Source organism: Aythya ferina, assembly GCF_964211825.1.
Source record: "Aythya ferina genome assembly, chromosome: 23".
NCBI classification, from domain to species: domain Eukaryota; kingdom Metazoa; phylum Chordata; class Aves; order Anseriformes; family Anatidae; genus Aythya; species Aythya ferina.
Window position 1 is genome coordinate 6713459 of NC_140321.1, and position 19285 is coordinate 6732743.

The 19285-nt window shown below is 60.6% G+C and overlaps 3 protein-coding genes across 9 annotated transcripts in view; 1 reads left to right on the forward strand and 2 right to left on the reverse strand.

The window, feature by feature from the left end:
- Positions 1–19285, forward strand: part of EZH1 (enhancer of zeste 1 polycomb repressive complex 2 subunit) — a 34447-nt gene that overhangs the window by 13035 nt on the left and 2127 nt on the right. The window contains exons 1-19 of one of the 3 annotated variants that reach the window (XM_084496502.1): positions 6276–6365; positions 8027–8147; positions 8752–8880; positions 9122–9241; positions 10338–10458; positions 11100–11273; positions 12177–12279; positions 12546–12709; positions 13461–13552; positions 14133–14307; positions 14609–14805; positions 15266–15357; positions 15902–15942; positions 16378–16503; positions 17459–17637; positions 18101–18196; positions 18695–18776; positions 18906–18986; positions 19137–19221. In XM_084496502.1, the coding sequence (XP_084352628.1) occupies positions 6316–6365; positions 8027–8147; positions 8752–8880; positions 9122–9241; positions 10338–10458; positions 11100–11273; positions 12177–12279; positions 12546–12709; positions 13461–13552; positions 14133–14307; positions 14609–14805; positions 15266–15357; positions 15902–15942; positions 16378–16503; positions 17459–17637; positions 18101–18196; positions 18695–18776; positions 18906–18986; positions 19137–19221 (2228 nt within the window). In that variant the 5' untranslated portion in view covers positions 6276–6315. Of the gene's footprint in view, positions 1–6275; positions 6366–7329; positions 7821–8026; positions 8148–8751; positions 8881–9121; positions 9242–10337; positions 10459–11099; positions 11274–12176; positions 12280–12545; positions 12710–13460; positions 13553–14132; positions 14308–14608; positions 14806–15265; positions 15358–15901; positions 15943–16377; positions 16504–17458; positions 17638–18100; positions 18197–18694; positions 18777–18905; positions 18987–19136; positions 19222–19285 lie in introns of those variants that run through there. The other 2 variants (XM_084496504.1, XM_084496503.1) reach the window with 2 other exon arrangements.
- Positions 105–2694, reverse strand: RAMP2 (receptor activity modifying protein 2). 2 transcript variants are annotated; one of them, XM_084496514.1, is made up of 5 exons: positions 2160–2694; positions 1855–1935; positions 859–957; positions 626–728; positions 105–530 (listed from the first exon to the last, which is right to left on the reverse strand). In XM_084496514.1, the coding sequence occupies exons 2-5, from the start codon at positions 1913–1915 to the stop codon at positions 278–280; spliced, it is 516 nt and encodes a 171-aa protein (XP_084352640.1). In that variant the 5' UTR covers positions 1916–1935; positions 2160–2694; the 3' UTR covers positions 105–277. The 2 variants fall into 2 exon arrangements, with proteins under 2 accessions (XP_084352640.1, XP_084352639.1); XM_084496513.1 differs by having other exon boundaries at positions 1855–2007.
- On the reverse strand, positions 3553–4924 carry LOC311422961 (uncharacterized protein). 4 transcript variants are annotated; one of them, XM_084496511.1, is made up of 4 exons: positions 4807–4876; positions 4444–4482; positions 4312–4338; positions 3553–4238 (listed from the first exon to the last, which is right to left on the reverse strand). In XM_084496511.1, the coding sequence occupies exons 1-4, from the start codon at positions 4862–4864 to the stop codon at positions 3703–3705; spliced, it is 660 nt and encodes a 219-aa protein (XP_084352637.1). In that variant the 5' UTR covers positions 4865–4876; the 3' UTR covers positions 3553–3702. The 4 variants fall into 4 exon arrangements, with proteins under 4 accessions (XP_084352637.1, XP_084352636.1, XP_084352635.1 ...); XM_084496510.1 differs by having other exon boundaries at positions 4444–4924; XM_084496509.1 differs by having other exon boundaries at positions 3553–4006; positions 4097–4238; positions 4312–4924.

Genomic DNA, 19285 nt, shown 5'->3' on the forward strand with positions numbered 1-19285 from the left:
CGGTGGCTGCACCAGCGCTGCCAGCGGGGGGGGGGCTCCCGGTGCGGTGGGGCCGTGGCCGGGAACCGGTGGCGGAAACGGGCACGGAAGAAGCACCCCGGGGCTGGGGGAAGCAGCCTTTACTGGCCCGCCGCGGGCTGGCGGGTGGTCAGGGAGGCACCGGGAGGGGGGTTCCTGGACCCAACCCCCCCAGTACACGAGCAACTGAGAGCCCAGCACCGGGCACCGGGCACCGGGCACCGGGCACGGAGGTGGTGATGGCGGCGGCGGCGGCGCCTTAGGGCTGCGCCTTGCCGTCCTTGCTGCGCCAGATGACGACGGTGACGAGGAAGGGGATGAGGCAGATGGGGGCGAAGACCATGGCCAGCAGCACGTCCTCGGGGGGGTCGAAGACCTGGTTGCCCACCGAGCAGTTGTGGAAGTAGCGGTGGTGGCTCTGGAAGATGAACCGCTCGGCCAGCGCGTTGGGGTAGCTGTAGTAGAGGTGTTCGGCCGAGTCCTCCAAGCACGCCTGCAGCCAGCTGTAGGGCCTGCGGGACGGAACCGGGGCGGGTTGGGGGGCGCTGGGAGGGTTTTTTGGGGGGCTCGGGGTCGCCCCCGGCCACGTTTTGTCCCCCGTCCCTACCTGCTGATGACCTTCCAGTCGCACAGCTGCGGCGCCGTCACGTTCCTCATCAGGTCGACGAATACCTCCCAGCACCTCTCCGCCATGGCGCCGTACACCTCCTCTGCACGGGGACAGGCGCTGAGCGCCGGCACCGCACCGGGGACCGCGCCCGTCACCCACCGTGGATTTGGGGACGGGCAGAGGGGAAGGGGACGTATTTGGGGATGGGGGTGCTGCTGGTGCTCACCCACCTGTGGAGTTGTCCTTGGCCATCGGGGGGCTCGTCCTCGCCTCCTGGCCAAAGCCCTCTGCCTTGCCGGCCGCGTGGCACAGCCCCCGCCCCAGCAGCGCTACGGAGGGGACGGAGGGGATGCGGTCAGCGGGGTGAGCACGGGGTGGGATGGGAAGGGACGGGACAGGAGCCACGGGGAGGCTGGAGCTGGTGTTAGGGAGCGAGGAGGCGACGGGGAGGATGCCACCGGGCTGGCTGCGGGTGACAATGGAGGGGACGGGGGCTACCAGCCGGTGGCACGCGGTGGCCCCAGCGGGACCGAGCTTTGTCCCGTCAGCAGCCCGGGCAGGGCTGAGGCAGGAAGGAAGAGGAAGCGCTGACAGCAGCAGAACCCCCTCCATGCTCCATCGTGCCACCAGCGTGGGGCGCGTCCCCCCGGCACCCCGCCAGCCGCCCGCCCGGCCCCGGTGCAGCCCTCGGGAAGTCGCCGCCTCCATCCTGTCCCCTGGGCAGAGAGGCCGCGTTGCTTGGCGAATCGCCCCCCGTGGCTTTTTTGGGGGGCCGGGGGCTGGCTGGAGGGGACCTCTGGGGCTGGTACGGTGGCTACGGCAAGGGTAGCCCACCCTGTCCCCAAGGGTAGCCCACCCTGTCCCCGTCCCGCTGTTCCTCCTTGCCGGGACCCCCCCAGCCGCTCTCCCGGTGCTCACAGGAGCACCCCACGAAGGAGTCGCATGCACGAGGGTCCCTTCACGCCACTCTCCCACCTCTGTCGCAGCCGGGACCCCTCCATCCTCCCCCCCCCCCCCGAGGTGCTGTGCCTGGGATGGGGGCGCCCCCCAGCCCCCAAAGGCAGCACCCTGATACGAGGCGGGTGACGGCCACCGCAGCGCCGCGTCCTGCTCGCCGCGGGGTTTTGGGGCTGAAACAGCCCCAGATGAAGGACGGCGGCCACGTGTGGGGCTGGCACGAGGCACGGAGCCCCCCCACGGCCACAGCCACCCCGCCGTGCACTTACCCCAGAGCAGGAGGAGCCCTCGGGAGAGGCGGCCGGAGCCCGTCGGCGCGCACGGTGCCATCCTGCCACAGCCTGCGGGGGCTAACGAGCGGGACAAGTATTTCAATGGAAATAACAGGAAGCGACTCCTTTCCTCTGACAGGGGCAGTTTGACTACAGGAGACGTGTGAAAAATGAGATTGCTCAGCGCTGCTTTCAAGCAGAGCTCCCGGCGGGACCCCCCCCCCCCCCCCCCCAAAAAAAAAAAAAACCCTTCTACCACCGCCGCCGCCGCCGGACCCCGGTGGGCATCGCCCCGCGCTCACCCCGGGCGGCCCGGCGGAGGAGAGAGGCTTCTGCTCCCTTCGCAGCCCCGTCCGGTGTGAGGAGGCCGCGATTTTGTTTACTTGTGTATTTCTCTTTAATCCTGTCTGGGCTGGGTTGTGAAATCCCTCGTCTCCTGCGTGGAGGGCAGGCAGCCCGGCAGCGGGGGGGAGTGGACCGGGGAAAGAGAAATTTCAAGCCTCAGCCCCGGGACGGGCGCTGCCGCTCGGCTCTGGGGTGTGTGGGGGGGTTTGGGATTGTGGTTTGTGGCCCCAAAACCGGGCTCGCAGCCCCCCTTTAGGGCACCTGCCCCACGCTGGGACTCGTCCCGGGTGGGAGCCGAAGGGCCGGCGGTGGTGCCACGACGTGCACGAGGCCCGAGCGGGCAGGGAGGTGGCGAAAGGGCAGAGGAACGAGGCTGGCGACGCCGGCCCTCGGCCCCAGCCCCACCGCGGGGCTCTGCCAAAAGCCCTGCTCCCACCCTAGGGGTTTTCCCCCGCAGCCCCCAGCCCCGAGGAGCCGGCTGAGGCCGCGCCAGCTCGTTTCGCCCCGCGGCCGGGCTCCGACCCAAAATCTTCCCCTTTTAAAAAAAAAACAAAAACCCTCCCGCGGGAGCACAGATCGCAGCTCAACGCATGTCGGGGACCCTCCCTGCCTTGGCCAGCTCCTATCTCCCCGCTGCTTCGCGCCCTCCCTCGCCAACGCTGCTGGCGGCCGAGCCCGAGCGGCCCGGGGGCTGCGCGGCCGCCGCTGGCCCCGAGACGCATCTGGAAGCCATAAAACTGCCGGGGTCGCAGCCCCCGCTCCCGCTCCTTTTGTTGTCGGAGCCGCTGGAGCCTCCCGGCCTGAGCGGGTGCCAGGGAGACACCCAGTGAGCTCAGCACGGCCCCTCCCTGGGCGCCCCGAGGGGACGGGCAGGGACGGGATGGGGGGAAGGCGGCCAGCACCCGCCGTCACGGCCCCCACCCCGTGGCCTGGCACCGCGGTGCTGCCCCGCTGGGACCCACCCTGGGGTGCTGGGGAAGGGGCTCAGACTATGGGGAGGGGGGGGCAGCACGTGGGGAAGGGGCTCAGGACATGGGAAAAGGGCTCAGCCTGTGGGTAAGGGGCTCAGACTGTGGGGAGGGGGCTCAGACTGTGGGGAAGGGGCTCAGCACATAGGAAAGGGGCTTAGCATGTGGGGAGAGGGACTCAGGCCATGGGGAGGGGGCTCAGGCCATGGGAAAAGGGCTCAGCCTTTGGAGAAGGGGTTCAGCCTGTGGGGAAGGGGCTCAGCACGTGGGGAAGGGGCTTGGCATGTGGGGAGGGGGCTCAGGACATGAAGAAGGAACTCAGGACATGGGAAAAGGGCTCAGCCTGTGGGGAAGGGGTTTGGCACGTGGGGAGGGGGCTCAGAACACGGGGAAGGGGCTCATCCCAGCAAGGCCACAATCCCAGGCCTTGGCGGTCAGACCCCCGGTACCGACCTCACCCCACAGCACAGGACCCCCGGACCCCCACCCCGCTCACCCTTCTCCCCCTCCGTTGAACCCCCGGGGTTTGCTCTCAGCCCAGTTCGGGCACTGGGGTACCCGGGGCTGTGCCACCCCCCGCCGGGCTCCGAGCCCCTCTCCGGGCTCTGCTGAGGGTGAAGGCGGCTGCGAGGGGCACGAGGCAGCCCAGCCCCACCGCCACAGCGGCAGCCAGCCCGGGGGGCAGCCCCCCCGGCCCGGGGGGCTCCGTTCTGCTGCAGTTGCTGAAATATTCGGCGTGGACCTGCAGGAAGAAGGCGTCGAGAGCGGCGCTGGGCCAGGGGCAGGCAAAAAGCTGGGCCAGCAGCTCGGTGCAGGCGGAGAGCTCGCTGTAGGCGCTGTGGAGAATTGGGGAAAAAGATGGGGTGAAGGCAGCCAGGGGGTGCAGGACCCCCGTGGGGGCTGCTCGGAGCCGTCTCAGCACCCACCTCCCGATCTGCTCCCAGCGGCAGCGGCTGCCCTCGGGGGTGGCCATGAGGGCGGCGTGGAAGGGGGCCCAGCAGTATAGGGCCACCCAGTCCTGGTAGGAGTCCTGGCAGCGGGATGGCCCCCCCGGCACCTCCGGGGATCCTAAATTGTGGGGTCGGTTACCCATGAGGCACCAAGCGGTGCCAACAGCCCCCGAGGGGGCAGCCCTACTCACCGTCCTCGTCCAGGTCCAGGTAGTCAGCTGGAGGGCAGATGGAGCCGTCAGCACTGGGGGGGGACCCATGGGACCATGCCCAGGGCCCCCGTTCCCCTGTGTCAGCCCACAGCCACGGCATTGCAGCCTTACCTTCATCCTCGGGGGCTCCGTACAGCGGGTCCCCGCGCCCTGCAGCCAGGAGAAATGGGATGGAGGGCTGCCCGGCTGGGGGCAGACGGAGCTTTTGGGGGGGGTCCCGGCACAGCAAGCCCCCTCCTCCTGCCCCTGAAGGCAAGCAGGGGGCTCCTGGCTCTGCCTTCGGCTTGGCTGGGGCAGGGCAGTTTCTGAGCAAAATGTGCGAGCCAAACCCGCAGCATCCTCCACGGGGAGATGCCAGAAGGGGCCGGGGAGATGCCCCCCAGCACGGCCTGAGCAGGACGGGGGGCAGAAAGGGGGCAAGGTCCCCATAGGGAGGCCCCCAGTCCCTTCCCTGCTCCCCCCGCAGCCCCTTACCCTGCCGGAGCACTGCAAGGAGCAGGCAGCAGAGGAGCTGTGCCCGAGCCCGGAGCATCCTCCTACCCACCGGGACGGCTGCGGTGGGGCCGGGGTTGCCACCGGGGATATATCCCAGTCCCGGGGCCCGTCCCAGTCCTTTCCACCCAGTCCCGATGGGTGGGAGGGTCGGGGGGGTTGGGGGGGGGAATTAAAGTCCCTGCATTGGCCTGAGTCAGCAGCGAGGCTCCAAAAGCAGCAGATGCAGGGGGCAGGAGGGATGGGGGCTGCGGGTGGGATGCGGGCACCCACTGCCCCCGGGGACCCGCTGCGAGGAGGGGGATGACGGGGTGACCTTAGTGGTGGCAGTAAATAAGGAAAGGGTGAGCGTCAGGAGGACGGAGCCAGGCTGTTTGTGGGGACACCCCGTGATAGGACAGGGGGCAGCGGGTGCCAGCGGGAACAGAGGAGGTTCTGCTTGAATTATTTTAGGGGGAGGGCGGCAGGGCCCTGGGACAGGCTATTCGGGGGGTTATGGGGTCTGTGGAGACACCCAAATCCCCCCTGTGGGACCTGACCCAGGCAGGACGAGCTCTCAGGATCCCTCCTCATCCCTCACCCTGTGGGGTTGTGTGACCCATTGGGCTGTGGGGCAGATCGGGGCTTGTAGGGATAGATTAGGGGGGGCTGTGGGGCAGATCGGAGCCCCTGTGGGGCAGATCAAGGCTTGGGGGGGCAGTTTGGGGGGGCTGTGGGGCATAGCGAGGCCCCTGCGGGGCAGTTTGGGCCTTATGGGGGCTGACGGGGGAAGGACGAGCAGCCCCATCCCCACCGCCCGGGGCCGTCCCCACGCAGCCGCTTCCTGCCCGGCGCCGCCGCCGCCCTTCCGAGCGCGTCCTGCCCGGGGCGAGGCGCACAGGATGCGTCCCGGGGCCTCCCAGTGGCCTCCCAGTGGCCTCCCAGTGCTCCCAGTTTCCAAGCTCTCGGACCCCCAGAGGCCGAGTGTTGGCCCCGCTGCACCGGGTCCCGACACCGGCAGCCGCTCCCGGTGCCCGCTGTGAGGGGGAACGGCCCCGGGACCCCCCGGGACCCCCCCCAGGACCTCTCCCGGGACCCCCCTGGTGCCCCCCAGGACCCTCTGGGACCCCCCCGGGGCTGCTTGGCATGAGCCACACAAGGGGCGGGGCTTATATCGAGAGGCGGGGCTTAACTCTTGGGGGCGTGGCTTAACTCGAGGGGTGTGGCTTTGAGCGGAGGGGGCGTGGCTTGAGCTGCACACCACGCGAGGCTGCAGGCTAAGGGGCGGGGCCACCACCATGGAGGGCGGGGTCCCAGTGTGAGGGGCGGGGCCTCTACACGAAGGGGGCGTGGTCTTCAGGTGAAGGGGCGGGGCCTCCGCGCACAAGGCGGGGTCTCGAGTCGAGGGGGCGGGGCGCTGCGGAATGGGGGCGGGGCTGAGGGTGAGGGCGGGGCCTCTAGACGGAGGGGCGGGGCTTCTGAGGGGGAGGGGGCGGGGCCTCGTCTCGGCGCATGCGCGGTGCGCAGGGGAGCGCGGCCTCCCCCGGCGCGATGGCCGAGGAGTGAGTGCGGGGCGGGGCGGGGCCTGGGGTCCCGCGGGGGGCGGGGGGCGGGGGGGGCGGCGGGAGGGGAGGGGCCGCCAGGGGCGGGGGAGCCCCCGGGGGGGGGGTGGAGGGGGAAGGGGGGAGCCTAGGGCTGCTGGGGGGGTGTGGGGGGCACCGGGGGGGGGCAGAGAGGGGCCCCCGGGGGGCTGCTGGGGGGGGTGAGGGGATAGTTGGGGGGGTGGGGGGCAGGTTGGGGGGGTGGGGGGCAGAGTGGGGCCCCCATGGGGCAGATCGGGGCTTGGGGGGGTAGTTTGGGGGGGCTGTGGGGCAGATCCGGGTCCCCGTGGGGCAGATCGGGGCTTGGGGGGGCAGTTTGGGGGGGCTGTGGGGCAGAGAGGGGTCCCTGTGGGGCAAATTGGGGCTTGGGGGGCAGTTTGGGGGGTGTGTGGGGCAGATCATGGCCTCTGTGGGGCAGATCAAGGCTTGTGGGGGCAGTTTGGGGGGGCTGTGGGGCAGATTGGGGCCTCTGTGGGGCAGATCAAGGCTTGGGGGGGCAATTTGTGGGGGCTTTGGGGCAGATTGGGGGTTGTGGGGGGAATCTGGGGGGGCTGTGGGGCAGAGAGGGGTCCCTGTGGGGCAGATTGGGGCTTGGGGGGGCAGTTTGAGGGTGCTATGGGGCAGATCGGGGCCTCTGTGGGGCAGATTGGGGCTTGGGGGGGCAGTTTGAGGGTGCTATGGGGCAGATCGGGGCCTCTGTGGGGCAGATTGGGGCTTGTGGGGGCAGCTGGGGGCCCTGCGGGGTACGTTGGGGCCTGTGGGGCAGGCCAGGCCCCTGTAGGGCAGTGACCGTGTGGGGCAGGAGGCTCGGGCTGACCCCTCCATTCCCCCCCAGCCAGGCTCCCCCCAAAACCCTGCGGGCTCCGAGGGTAAAACCCCATTTCTGTAGGGTTTTGCAGCCGTCAGGGGCCCGTTTGCTGCTGCCAGCCCCAGGGCACGAGGCTGGGGGGGGCTGCAGGGAGGGCAGAGCCCATCCGTGCCCCGCAGGAGGTGTTTGCAGCAGGGTTTGGAAACCCTGGGGGCCAAACCCTGGGGAGGGGGCAGCAGCATCCCTTCCCCGGGGGGGGCCGAGCAGGGCTGCGGTGAGGCTCGAAGGCTGCCCCTCGTCCCTCCTCGAAACCTGCTGGTTCCTGCTGGTAACCAGCGGTGCCTTCCCAAAGGGAAGGGCTGCAGAACAAACAGAAATCCTCCCCGGCCTCCTGGCAAGGCCAGCAAGGCTCTAGCTGGACGTGAGGAGGCTCCTGGCGGCGTCGTTTTGTTCTGCCGGTGCCCTGGGCAGAAGGAGAAAGGGGAACGCCGCAGACACGTTGCCCGTGGAGGATTCACAGGGGTTCACGCAGGGCAGAGGCAGCTGAATCCCTGTCAGCACACGCAGTTCTCTTGCTGCTTACATCCAAGAGCTCTCCGAGCTTTTCGGTGCAATTTGTGCTCTTAATTGTTCCGTAAAAAGGACTCGTGCAGATTTATGTGATTATTTTTTTCCTAGTTAAAGCCTGTGATGCATTTAAAATCCACGTGTTGTTTTTTTTTGTTTTTCTTTCTTCTTTTTTTCCTAATACCACTTGTTTGTAACGCTAAGCTCTCCGTTGTTTGATATTTACTCTTCCTGCGTTTTTTTGTAGAAAAATGGAAATCGCCACTCCCCCGACGTCGAAGTGTATCATATACTGGAAAAGGAAAGTCAAGTCCGAATACATGCGGCTTCGGCAGCTCAAGAGGTTTCAGGCGAACATGGGAGCCAAGGTAAAGCTGGAACGAGATGTGCCAGCTCTAGCTGGGAGGATTTCTGCTCGAGCCTTCGCTCTGGCTTGCGGCGTTTGAGCAGTTTTCAGCTGAGTGCTTCACAGGGAGAGCTGCAGAATTGCATTTCAGTTGTAGCCATGGTAAGCCTGAAGAGATTTCAGCTCCCTTCGTGCTCCGTGGTTGGAGCAGAGCAGGGTAGGCAGCTCGGCTGTGTAGGCAGAGAAGTTCCCTGGCTGGGTGCTTGCAGAAGGTGCAGGGAGAGGACTCCTTTCCACTTACCCTGTGAAGTCTCTCCTTGCTTTAACCCCCTGGGTGCTAAGGCTCCGTGGGTTTCTGCCTCTGCTTTTCTCCATGGCAGGTAAGATTTTAGAACAGGTTGGATCCGATCAAGAATTATTAAAAGCTGCTGGCTCTTGCTACGTGTTCAGCACGGTTTTGTAGCGATGCTGAGGTTAATTAGGATTCCTTCTAACGAATGTCATCAGTCTGAAGTGCTCTGCCTTGGCTACGTTTTGATACGTGAAACAAAATCTCAGGAGGAGTTTTGATGTTCTAAACCTCGACGTGATTTTTAAGTTTCCAGTGCTTCTTTCCCTCGTTTCAGGCTCTTTTTGTGGCCAACTTTGCAAAGGTTCACGAAAAGACTCAAATTCTGAACGAAGACTGGAAGAAGCTTCGAGTTCAGCCAGTGCAGTTGATGAAGCCGGTCAGCGGGCACCCCTTCCTAAAACAGGTAGGGAGAGCAAACGAAAGGCACAGCAGCAACAAATCTGAATCAGAACCAGAGCTTTGCAGGGAACTGTGAGGATAATTTATAGATAGTTTGGTAAATGGGGGGGAGAAGCTTTTACTATCGAGGAGCCACAATGAGTGACCGCAGCACTTTGCTGTGTTTGTCCTGAAGTGCAGTTTCCTCCTGTGGCTGCCTCCCAGGGGCTGTTTCCTCACTGCCCTTCTCTTTGTTTCTCTCCCAGTGTACTGTGGAGAGCATTTTTCCAGGATTTCCAAGCCAGACGCTGTACATGAGGACGCTGAACACCGTGGCTCTGGTGCCCATCATGTACTCCTGGTCCCCCCTTCAGCAGAACTTCATGGTAGGTACGAAGGCTCTGCGGAGCAGGGTCTTTGTGAGATCAGTGCAGATCTTTGTGAGATTAGTGCAGATCTTTGTGAGATTGGTGCGTAACCATTACGCGGCTGTGCAGTGATTAAACCATCTTCAGCCAACTTGTCTCAAGCGATGTCTGCTCAGGAGATGAGGGGGAGCATCGCTTTATTTGCTTGTTGTGTTGAACCCCACATCCAAGCTGTTTTACCCAGCTAGTCTCTCTTCCACACCTGGCTTCTTGCTGGGGCCACCATTATTGCCTTATTTCACAGGATTCTAGGAGCAAATGCTTTATTTGTTTGCCTGGGCAGGGTGATTACCTTCTCTTTTTCTCCTTTAACTTCCCTTTTAAATGAAGACTCGCATTTCTTAGGCAGGTCCTTTCCTCTGTGACTGGATTACTCTGCTGCTCTGCTTGTAGGGATGCTATCGAGGATCCCAGTAGCGTGGAGGACGATTTCAATACTGTTTTGTCCTGGCTTAGTTAAGATTATTTACAAAGCAGACTGCGGCTAGCCTGCCCCTTTGCCCAGTGTGTGTGTGTGTGTGTATTCCTACAAGCAAGGAGCTCCCTGGGACCAGATGTAGCAGCCTGGCACTAGGAGATGTGACACGAAAAGGGCCCCTCGCCGGTGCCATGGCAATGAAAGCCAAATGTCCTTGCTCCGTGATGTGAGAACGCTCCTCGGCTCCAGCTGAATCCCTCCTGGGATGAGTTGCCATTTTGCCTTTCACTGCCCTAGTCCCACGCCACCTTAATCACCGTGACCCCTCTGACATTTTCGCTTGCTTATTATTCTTGGCAGCGTGTGCCTTTCTGAGTTTCCATAACCCTTGGATGCGCTGCTCTTATTTTTTTTTTTTTTTAAATCAGATTGCACTTTTTGGCATCAGGGTTATGCTGCTGGTACGGAATGACAAGGAAATGTCAGTGATGAGACAGCCAAAACTTCTGCTGGGGAGGCTGAACCTTTGCTTTACTGTGTGGTCTGTGTGGAACGGACGGCAGCAGCCCTGGAGGCACAGCCTGGGTGGGAATCAGCAGGTGCTGGGTTACTGAACCTCATCTGATCTCTGTACAGGTGGAGGATGAAACTGTTCTGTGCAATATCCCGTACATGGGAGATGAGGTGAAGGAAGAGGATGAAACCTTCATTGAAGAGCTCATTAATAACTACGATGGGAAGGTTCACGGAGAGGAAGGTAACGTGGGAGCGCTCAGCACTGTCCTTTCACTGCCCTCTTGCAAATTCGATATCAAAGCAGTTAAGAAGTCAAAAGGTGGCAGCAGTAACCAGCTTTTCTCTGAGAGCTCTTAGAGGAGGAAAGCAGGAATGTGCCTGTGGTGCTGGTTTGCAAGGACACGGTCCTGCCTTTTGATACCCCGCTCTGTTCTAGGCCCAGGATGCTCTGGAGCCAGAGCTCTTGTTCAGGGGCATCCACAGGCAGTTCTGGGAAGCCAAAAAATGTGCTAGACGTTAGGAGGAGCTCAGCAACATAGTTTCACTTTCACCTCAGCCAAGACTTTAATCATTCTTTTCAGAGATGAAAAGCCAGCGAGTTTTCCTCCGTAGTTTCCTTGCCCATCGTAAAGGTCTGTCTGGAGGGAGGAAGGCTGTGGAAAACTCTCTGGTGTGGCCTGTCCCCAGATTCACAAAAATGATACACCGCTCTTATGACTCTGTAGCATTAAAATCCCACCTATCCTTCCAAAATTGCCAGGAAGGTTCTGACTGATAATAATAATGATAATAATACCCTGTGGCTGGCTCGTGATTTACCACCCCGAGGAGCACGAAGGATGATGGCCCTCCCACAGCCTGGCTGACACCACTGTGTTTCAGAAATGATTTCAGGGTCGGTCCTCATCAGCGACGCTGTGTTCCTGGAGCTGGTGAACGCCCTCAATCAGTACTCGGACGAGGAGGAGGAAGGACACAACGATTCTGAGGCTAAGCAGGAGGATGGGAAAGAGGAGCTGCCGGTCACGAGGAAGAGGAAACGAACTGCAGCAGAAGGTGGGTTTGGCTGCAGAAAATGGGGCTGTGATGGTCGTGTTTCCATCCCACCTTGCCTTAGGAGCTGCCCAGTGCTCTCCTGCCCTCGCTCTCGTGGTTACTCGTGTGTCACTTAGGGGCAGTAGCCAGCTTGGCAAGTTCTGGTGCGGTAGATGAAAGGAGAAGGGAAGCCAGTTATTCTCACTGTCCCCTGCGGACAGGATAAGCAGTCATCAGCTTTAAGTGTAGCGAGGAGGAATTCAGATGAGTCATCTGGAAAGCCGTGTAATGGTACGATTAGCAAAGCAGGGGGGTATTACCTGGGGAGGATGTGAGATCTCTGCTCTTGGAGGCTTCAAAGCGCCGGCCTGGCAAGCATCTGTCAGTAGGTTTGTAGGGAGATCTCATTCTGCTGTAGGACAGGGAGGTGAAGCTTCTCAAATCCCTTCCAGCCTCCTTTTCCACCTATTAGTGTTCATCTGCCTTCTCCTGTGCCACCTGGGGGTTTTGCTGCGTAGAAGCAGCTCTGGTTCGTGGGATTTTCACATGTCCTGCGTGCCCTTCAGAATGCTGACTGGGAGTTTCACCTTTGATTTATAGCGATAGGAGCAGCACAAACACCAGCACCTTTTGCAGACGCAGGAAAGTATTGTCTGTAAACCTTGTCTTGGTAAAAAAAAAAAAAAGCAATATTCCACACGAAATCAGTAGTACTTCCATCTACACATGATGCTAATTGGAAGGTGGCAGAGTGCAATGCATCTGGAAACGATTTAGCCTGGTTGCAAGACAGAATTGTCTGTGTGGTTACGGTTCTGTCTCTTAAAACACCGTCCAGAACACCTCCTGGAATCACCCTCTCTGGAAAAAGGAGAGGCATGGTCACGTCCAGCATAACCGAGCAACTCTCTTCTTTTTCCTTAGGTAACAAGAAGTGTTCGAAGAAGCGGTTTCCAAACGACATGATTTTCACTGCCATTTCTTCCATGTTCCCCGAGTACGGCTTTCCAGATGACATGAAAGAGAGGTAGAAGTTGCGTGTGTTGCTTATTCCCTTTGTTAGTGACGGCTAAAATTTGTGTTGTAGACAACAGCCCTGTGCTCTGGGCAGAAAGCAGAGCTCGCTTGGCTGCGGGCGCTGTGAGCAGAACATTTTTTGAGTATTAGCAACTTTTGGTTTAGCCTCAAGGTATCCGAGCCAGAGTCATGAGACCTCAGTCACACAAAGCCTTGTAAAACGTCCCGAATTAGGAAAAAAATGCACACGGGTGGCTGTCTCTGTTTGCTCCATAGGTACCGAGAGCTCACGGAGGTGTCGGACCCGAATGTGCTGCCCCCGCAGTGCACCCCCAACATCGACGGGCCCTGCGCGAAGTCGGTGCAGCGCGAGCAGTCCCTGCACTCCTTCCACACACTCTTCTGCCGGCGCTGCTTCAAATACGACTGCTTTCTGCACCGTAAGTGTGGTCTTTTTTCCTTTCCTCAGCGCTTTGTGCTCCTGCGTGCCTCGCTCGGCAGTCGCCAGAGGGTGACGCCTCCCTGGCGTTGGCAGCGGAGCCTTTGGAGGCTGTCAGGTGCCCCCAGAGCCTTTTGGAAAGACAGCTCCACCAATTCCCACGAGTGGACGGAAAGCAACCCGCCTGGCAGCACGCTCTGGCTCACCAGTGTTCGTTGTGCTGTGCTGGGCCTCCTGGCACTTTTGTTCCAGAAGCAGTGCTGTGGCTGGGCTTCGCTCTCACTTCGCAGAAGCTCGTCAGGGAAAGGCCAGGCTGTCACGCTTCCAAAGTCTGGACATGCCCCCGTGTTTTGTTGCCTCGCTGGAACTTTCAGCTCCATCTTAGTCATGTTCCTGCGGTTTGTTCTGCCAAAGGCTTTTTGGATAGGGGTTAGCTGTTGGACCTGCTGTTTCCCAGGTCTGAGAGCTTCCCTGGAAAGTCACAGGACTCTCTCCAGTGAATTATTTATTTAAGGATCTATTATTAAGATCATGCAGTCGTACTGTTTCAGTCTGAAAGCAGACATTTTTCCTACGGCCTCTCCTTCCCAAGTGTTTCCCCTCTGATGCTAAGTTCCCATCATCGCTAGGAGTCGGGCTGGCCGAGACGTCCCCACCTTGTGCCCTGCTCTTGGGAGATCTGCTCCTGTGCTCTGTGGTGGGTGACCCTTGTTGGAGAACGCTGATAGTAAAGCTCACTGTTATTTTTTCAGCTTTTCACGCTACTCCCAATGTGTACAAACGAAAGAACAGAGAGACGAAAATCGAGCCGGACCCTTGCGGAGCAGACTGTTTCCTCTGGCTGGTACGTTTCTGCGCTGCAGCTTCTGAAACCGCCGTAGGAAGTGGCCTGGCCAGCCGTGCTTTTCAGTACTTTGTGGGTCTTTTTTCCACAACTTTGGTGATTTTTCAGAATTGCCTAATTCTGAAATCTCACCCGATTATCTCACCGGATTATCTCGTCGTCACTGAATGTGGGGAAGCACGGATCCAGAGATGAGCCTTACTGGAAGCGTCTTCATGTCACCTTCAGATTATCCGGCTGAGATATCAGCGTCTGAGGGGAGCTGCAGGGCTGAGGCAGAACGGAGGCCGGGAGGATGTAGAACAGAGGCCGGGAGGGTGTCATTGCCAGGGCAAGAGACCGGGAAGCAGGCTGGAGGAACGGGGTGAGGGATCCTGCCCGTACCGGGCGGCGATGCTGAAGGCCACGAAGCAGCAGGGTGCAGTGCAGGCAGCTGGCAGGGCCGTGGCACTCACTGGAGGTGACCCTACTCCGTATGACAGGCCTCCTGCCTTCTCGTGGTGGCAGGAGGGCTTCTCCCAAGGCCTCTCCGCGCGTCCTGGCTGCGTGCCACCCACCCTGTGCTCTGCTCTGCTTGCAGGAAGGAGCCAAGGAGTTTGCTGCGCTGCACAACCCGCGGTCCAAGTGCTCGGGCAGGCGCCGCCGGAGGCACCATGTGGTCAGTGCTTCCTGCTCAAACACCCCGGCCCTCGCTGAGACACGGGAGGGAGACAGCGACAGAGACACGGGCAATGAGTGGGCCTCTAGTTCCTCAGGTACGGCGCCGTCCCTGGAGACAACCGTCTCCCATTTAGTGCTGTGACAAATAACGAGCGGGCGCTGCCACACGCGGGGCTCCAGCTATCACTGCTCTGTCCCTGTGCTGGGGCCGTGGAATTCAGAGCTGGGGGTGACAAAATGCCCACAGCTGGCCTTAAGCAGACACAGGTGACGCCCAGTCCTGCCCTGCGCTGCGGTGGGGTTCGTTATCCTCATCGTCAGGCACGGCAAGGAAGCCGTGACAGCAGGGGTGTGTTCTTGCTCATCCCTGGCCCTAACCTCTGCCTTCCTCACCAGAGGCAAACTCCCGCTGCCAGACCCCCACCAAGCAGAAGCTGAGCCCGGCCTCGTCCCAGCTGTTTGCAGTGGAGACGCAGCAGGAGCCGGTGGAGTGGACGGGAGCCGAGGAGTCTCTCTTCCGCGTCTTCCACGGGACCTACTTCAACAACTTCTGCTCCATTGCCAGGCTGCTGGGGACGAAGACGTGCAAGCAGGTACGGCCCGACCTTCTGGTCTGGGCAGGCAGGCACACACAGCACCCGGCCCCGGGGCAGGAGGGAGCCCTTTGCTGCTGCTCGCTGCTTTTTTTTTTTTCTTCTTCCCTGCTGCAAACCGCCTGGAGGAGCGTGTTGCATCAACGCTTTGGGAAGCTGGGCGGTGTTATTTTGCAGCACGGCTGCTGGTCACAGAACAAGCCCCGCACACGTGCAGTGCTGTGAGGTTTTTTTCAGCGTGCCTTATCCCAGCCTGGTGGGACAGGGGGTGGTTTTGTGTCCCAGGCCAGAAAAGCAAGGACTCCCACAGCTTGGTGAAACTGGGGGCAGAGCTGCCTGCTTACTGGGACCCCCACCGTGCGTGTGTGTGTGCTTGCACTCTCTCCATTTGTGCTTTAGATAAAGGTAACTTGGGTATACTGAACTTTATTCTTCTTTTTGCTTCTGTTTTTTTTGGTAGGTCTTTCAGTTTGCAGTTAAAGAATCGCTTATAACAAAGCTGCCAACAAACGAATTAATGAATCCATCCCAGAAGAAGAAAAGGAAGCACAGGCAAGTGTTGGACAAGCTTGTTTTGTTCTTAAAAACGCAACCAGATCCACTGCTTTTCGTGCCAAAGCATTCCTGGTAATCCCCATCTGGCTCCCATCTGCGCGCACTTCTCGCTGTCACACAGGGCTGATTGTGCTGCCGGCTGGGAGCTGGCCCCTGGCCCTTCTCTGGTGCTGTCCTCCTGCTCGGGGAGCTCTGCGGGGTCCTGCACCCACGGGCTCAGCCCCGGAGCGGAGGTCAGCACGGTGGCCGCGCCGTGCCGCACTGCTGCAAGGAGGCCGGCGCTGTCCTGACAGCAGCCTCAGCCCGAGCTCCCTGCCTCCTAACCTACTTTCTGTGTGCTGATCCGGCGCATCCAGCGTGATTCTGGCTCTCAGGCTTGCCTTAAATAACTCCTGTAGCTGCGCCGTTCTCATCTTTCTGCGCCGCGCGGCCGCCGGCTGCTTATTAATGCACGCTGCTGCCAGGCAGCCCTGCTGGAATCGCCTGGCCCCAGCTGGCTGCCGGCGCCCCCACCCCTGACACTTCTCTGCTTCTCTCGCAGGCTGTGGGCTGCGCACTGCAGGAAGATCCAGCTGAAGAAAGGTAAACGTCTGCGGCTGCGCTCGGCTGCGGTTTTGCGTGGCCGTTCTCCCCCAGGGGGCTCGCACAGGACACCGTGTCCTGCTGTCCGTCCCGGGGTGCAGGGGGAGCAGCTCCCCACCGAAGGGGCCGGTTTTTGGTGCCCCTGTGGCTGTGCCACCCCCATCCCTGCCGTGCCAGCGCTCTCTCCCAGGCGGTGGGAGAGGCAGGGTCCTGCTCCAGCCGGAGGGGGGGCTGAGGTTTGGCGTGCAGTCCCCGTGCAAAACGGGCTGCGGAGGTGTAAAGCAGACGTGTGTGTCATGCGTTTGTAATTACAGCTGTGTGCTGGGCGCTGCTGGGCTTCCTGCCCTCTGCAGGCAGACGGGGAACGTGCATATGCTCTGCTCCGGAGCCCCGGGCGTGCAGCTTCTAACCCTGCCTTTTCTCCTCTTGCTCCAGATAACTCGCCTACCCAGGTGTACAACTACCAGCCCTGTGACCACCCCGAACACCCCTGTGACAGCTCCTGCCCTTGCATCATGACCCAGAACTTCTGCGAGAAGTTCTGCCAGTGCAACCCTGACTGTAAGGAAAAAGCTGGGGCTACCAGACCTGAACGCAGGCAGCTCTTCTCACCCAGACAGGGGGAGGGCGCAGCCCTGGGGCTTGCTGAAGGCCTCTTTTATCCCTGCCTTCATTTCTCTGTCCATTTGCAGCAGTTGGATTAGCAGGCGGATAAATCTGAGGGGAAACTCTATTCCATGCTGCCCCGTTTCCCCCAGCAGCAAGCGATACAGGCTCTCATTAGAGATTGCTCGTCTGCATCGAGCACCAAGCCCTGGGTGTCGCTGCCAGTCCCATGGAAGGAGGACGTGTGGCCAGCAGTTAGGGTGGGAGCTGGGGCATTGCTCTGCCACGCTCGTTTTCCCCTCTGGGCTCCCATTCCCAGCTCAGGGATGGAGATAACAGCACTTGCCCACATAACTGGGGCTTCTGAGGGTGAATTTGTGTCGGGTTATGACACAGCCTGGGGCTGGAAGGGCTAGAAGGTGACAGGGAGCCAGCTCAGGCTCCCAGCTTCTCCATCCTGACCTGTTCATATTATCAGAGCTGATTTCAATTTGCACATAATTAGCCCCGAGAGGCAGATCGGCATCTCCAGCTGCAGAGGCAGGAGGGACCCCACGTGTGGGTCTGTGCTCTGCGAGGTGTGAGTGGCCCCCAGGCTGTTGCTCTGCTTTCTGGCTTTCAGCCGTGGGTGCCCAGGCTGAAAAATGTCCCTTTGTCACGTTACATCCTTCGGTGAGGATCTCCCATCTCTCCTTCCCGGAGCAGAGGGGCTGCAAAGCTCGTTGTTAGCACAAAGCCACCTTCCTCGTGTTAGCTGCGTGGTGTGCAGGCAGCCTGGCCCTTGCTCACAGCCAATTTGAGATCTGTCTCTGCACAGAGCCCAAACAGCCTGCCAGGGCGAGACCTGGCTCAGCAGGAGCTTCTGTGTTTTGTTCCCTGTCTTTGAGAAACCCGCGTTGTGTTCCTGCAGGTCAGAATCGCTTCCCAGGCTGCCGCTGCAAAACCCAGTGCAACACCAAGCAGTGCCCCTGCTACCTGGCCGTGAGGGAGTGCGACCCAGACCTCTGCCTGACCTGCGGGGCTTCGGAGCACTGGGACTGCAAGGTGGTCTCCTGCAAGAACTGCAGCATCCAGCGAGGTCTCAAAAAGGTATTTGTGGTGTTGCCGTGGCTCTGGGCTGCTGGCAAAGGGCTGCCTTCGGGGCAGGGTTGATAAACGGATCGCTGCAGTGTGGGAGAGGGGGTGGGAGCCACCCGCAGCTGTCTGAGCGAGGGAAAAAATCAAACAGAAGCTGCTCTGCCCCAGGCTCCTACAGCACTTACTCTGGAGTATGGATTATGGGTGTGAAAACTGGGAGATGGGGGGGATATGAGGAAGGGTGAGAACAAGGGAGTGTGAAAAATGGCTCCAAAGAAAGGTCAGGTCTTGAATTTTGCTGGTCAGGACAAGGGACTGCGTATAAAAGAGAGAGAAATTCAGAGCATGGCGTGGTTGCTCCTGGGCACTGCCCTGAGCCCAGCACAGACACCTGGGGCTCGATCCCTGCGCTGCTTCGGAGCTGGGGGCGGTCGCTCTGCCCACCCAAACTGTTTTCCTCTGGCCTTGGCTCTAGCACTTGTTGCTGGCACCTTCGGATGTCGCTGGCTGGGGGACTTTCATCAAGGAGTCCGTGCAGAAGAACGAATTCATCTCGGAGTACTGCGGGGAGGTCAGTGCTGTTATCAATGGCTCAGTCCTCAAAACAGGGTTATAATCAAAGTTTATAATTTATTAAAAGAATAGAGATGTTAAAAGGATTGTGATATATGTTCATCTGATTCGTGTCAGTATGGAACATATATCACAGTGCTGCCCCGTGCTCGGGTGGGTGTGCGTCGTGGTTGTGCTGCTCTGTGGTTATCTCAGGGGCCTTCCCCAGCTCAGCCACGGCCACAGGCTCCCTCTGACCCAGCTTAGAAATGGAAATCCATGCCATTTTGGGACCCTGCTCTAAGCCCCACGCCAAGGAGGGATGTCTGGTGTGTGTGTGTGCTGCTCCCCGGGAGCCCAGCTCCTCCTCTGCTCCTCCTGAGCCCTGGCGAACCCCCACCCGCTGGTGTGGAAGGGCAGGAGGCACCTCCAGGAGATCCAAGAGCGTTGTTCCTTGCAGCCATCCTTACCGTGCCCTCAGGCACTGAGGCTCTCTCAAGGCGTTCTCCTTCTCCAGCTTATTTCACAGGATGAGGCTGACCGGCGAGGAAAGGTCTACGACAAGTACATGTCGAGTTTCCTCTTCAACCTCAACAATGGTAACTCGCCTGGGGTTTCAAGGGGTGGCAGGGGCTGGTGGGTGGGCAGCCTCGAGCCCCTCCGTCCCGTGAGCAGCGGTTTTGTCTTCGCAGGACACTGCAGAGCTCTCTTCTTTTGCCTTTCGACAGATTTTGTCGTCGACGCCACTCGCAAGGGAAACAAAATCCGCTTTGCCAACCACTCCGTGAACCCCAATTGCTACGCCAAAGGTGAGCTGTCCCCAGCCGGGCAGGTCAAGGCTGGGGAAGGGTCTCTGGGAGAGACCCAGAGGGGTCTCTGCAGGTTGGAGCCCCCCAGGGGAGCTCCAACCCGCCCTGAGCTGCAGCCGCATGTCCCCGACGTTGTCCCTCTGCTTGCAGTTGTGATGGTGAATGGAGACCACCGGATAGGAATCTTTGCCAAGAGGGCCATCCAGGCGGGAGAGGAGCTCTTCTTCGATTACCGGTAACGTGGGGAGCAGCTGCCTGGGGACCCCGGGCAGGGCTTAACCCTGCTTTCCGTGCACATT

Bases quoted from the DNA above. Each gene is read 5' to 3' on its own strand.
- LOC311422961 (XM_084496508.1), bottom strand. From the start codon at position 4,864: ATGCTCCGGGCTCGGGCACAGCTCCTCTGCTGCCTGCTCCTTGCAGTG. The intron at 4,239-4,311 runs GTGAGTAGGGCT...CCCACAATTTAG, and splicing joins CCTGGACCTGGACGAGGACG to GATCCCCGGAGGTGCCGGGG.
- RAMP2 (XM_084496514.1), bottom strand. From the start codon at position 1,915: ATGGCACCGTGCGCGCCGACGGGCTCCGGCCGCCTCTCCCGAGGGCTC. The intron at 729-858 runs GTGGGTGAGCAC...GTCCCCGTGCAG, and splicing joins GGCCAAGGACAACTCCACAG to AGGAGGTGTACGGCGCCATG. The intron at 531-625 runs GTAGGGACGGGG...TCCGTCCCGCAG, and splicing joins GACTGGAAGGTCATCAGCAG to GCCCTACAGCTGGCTGCAGG.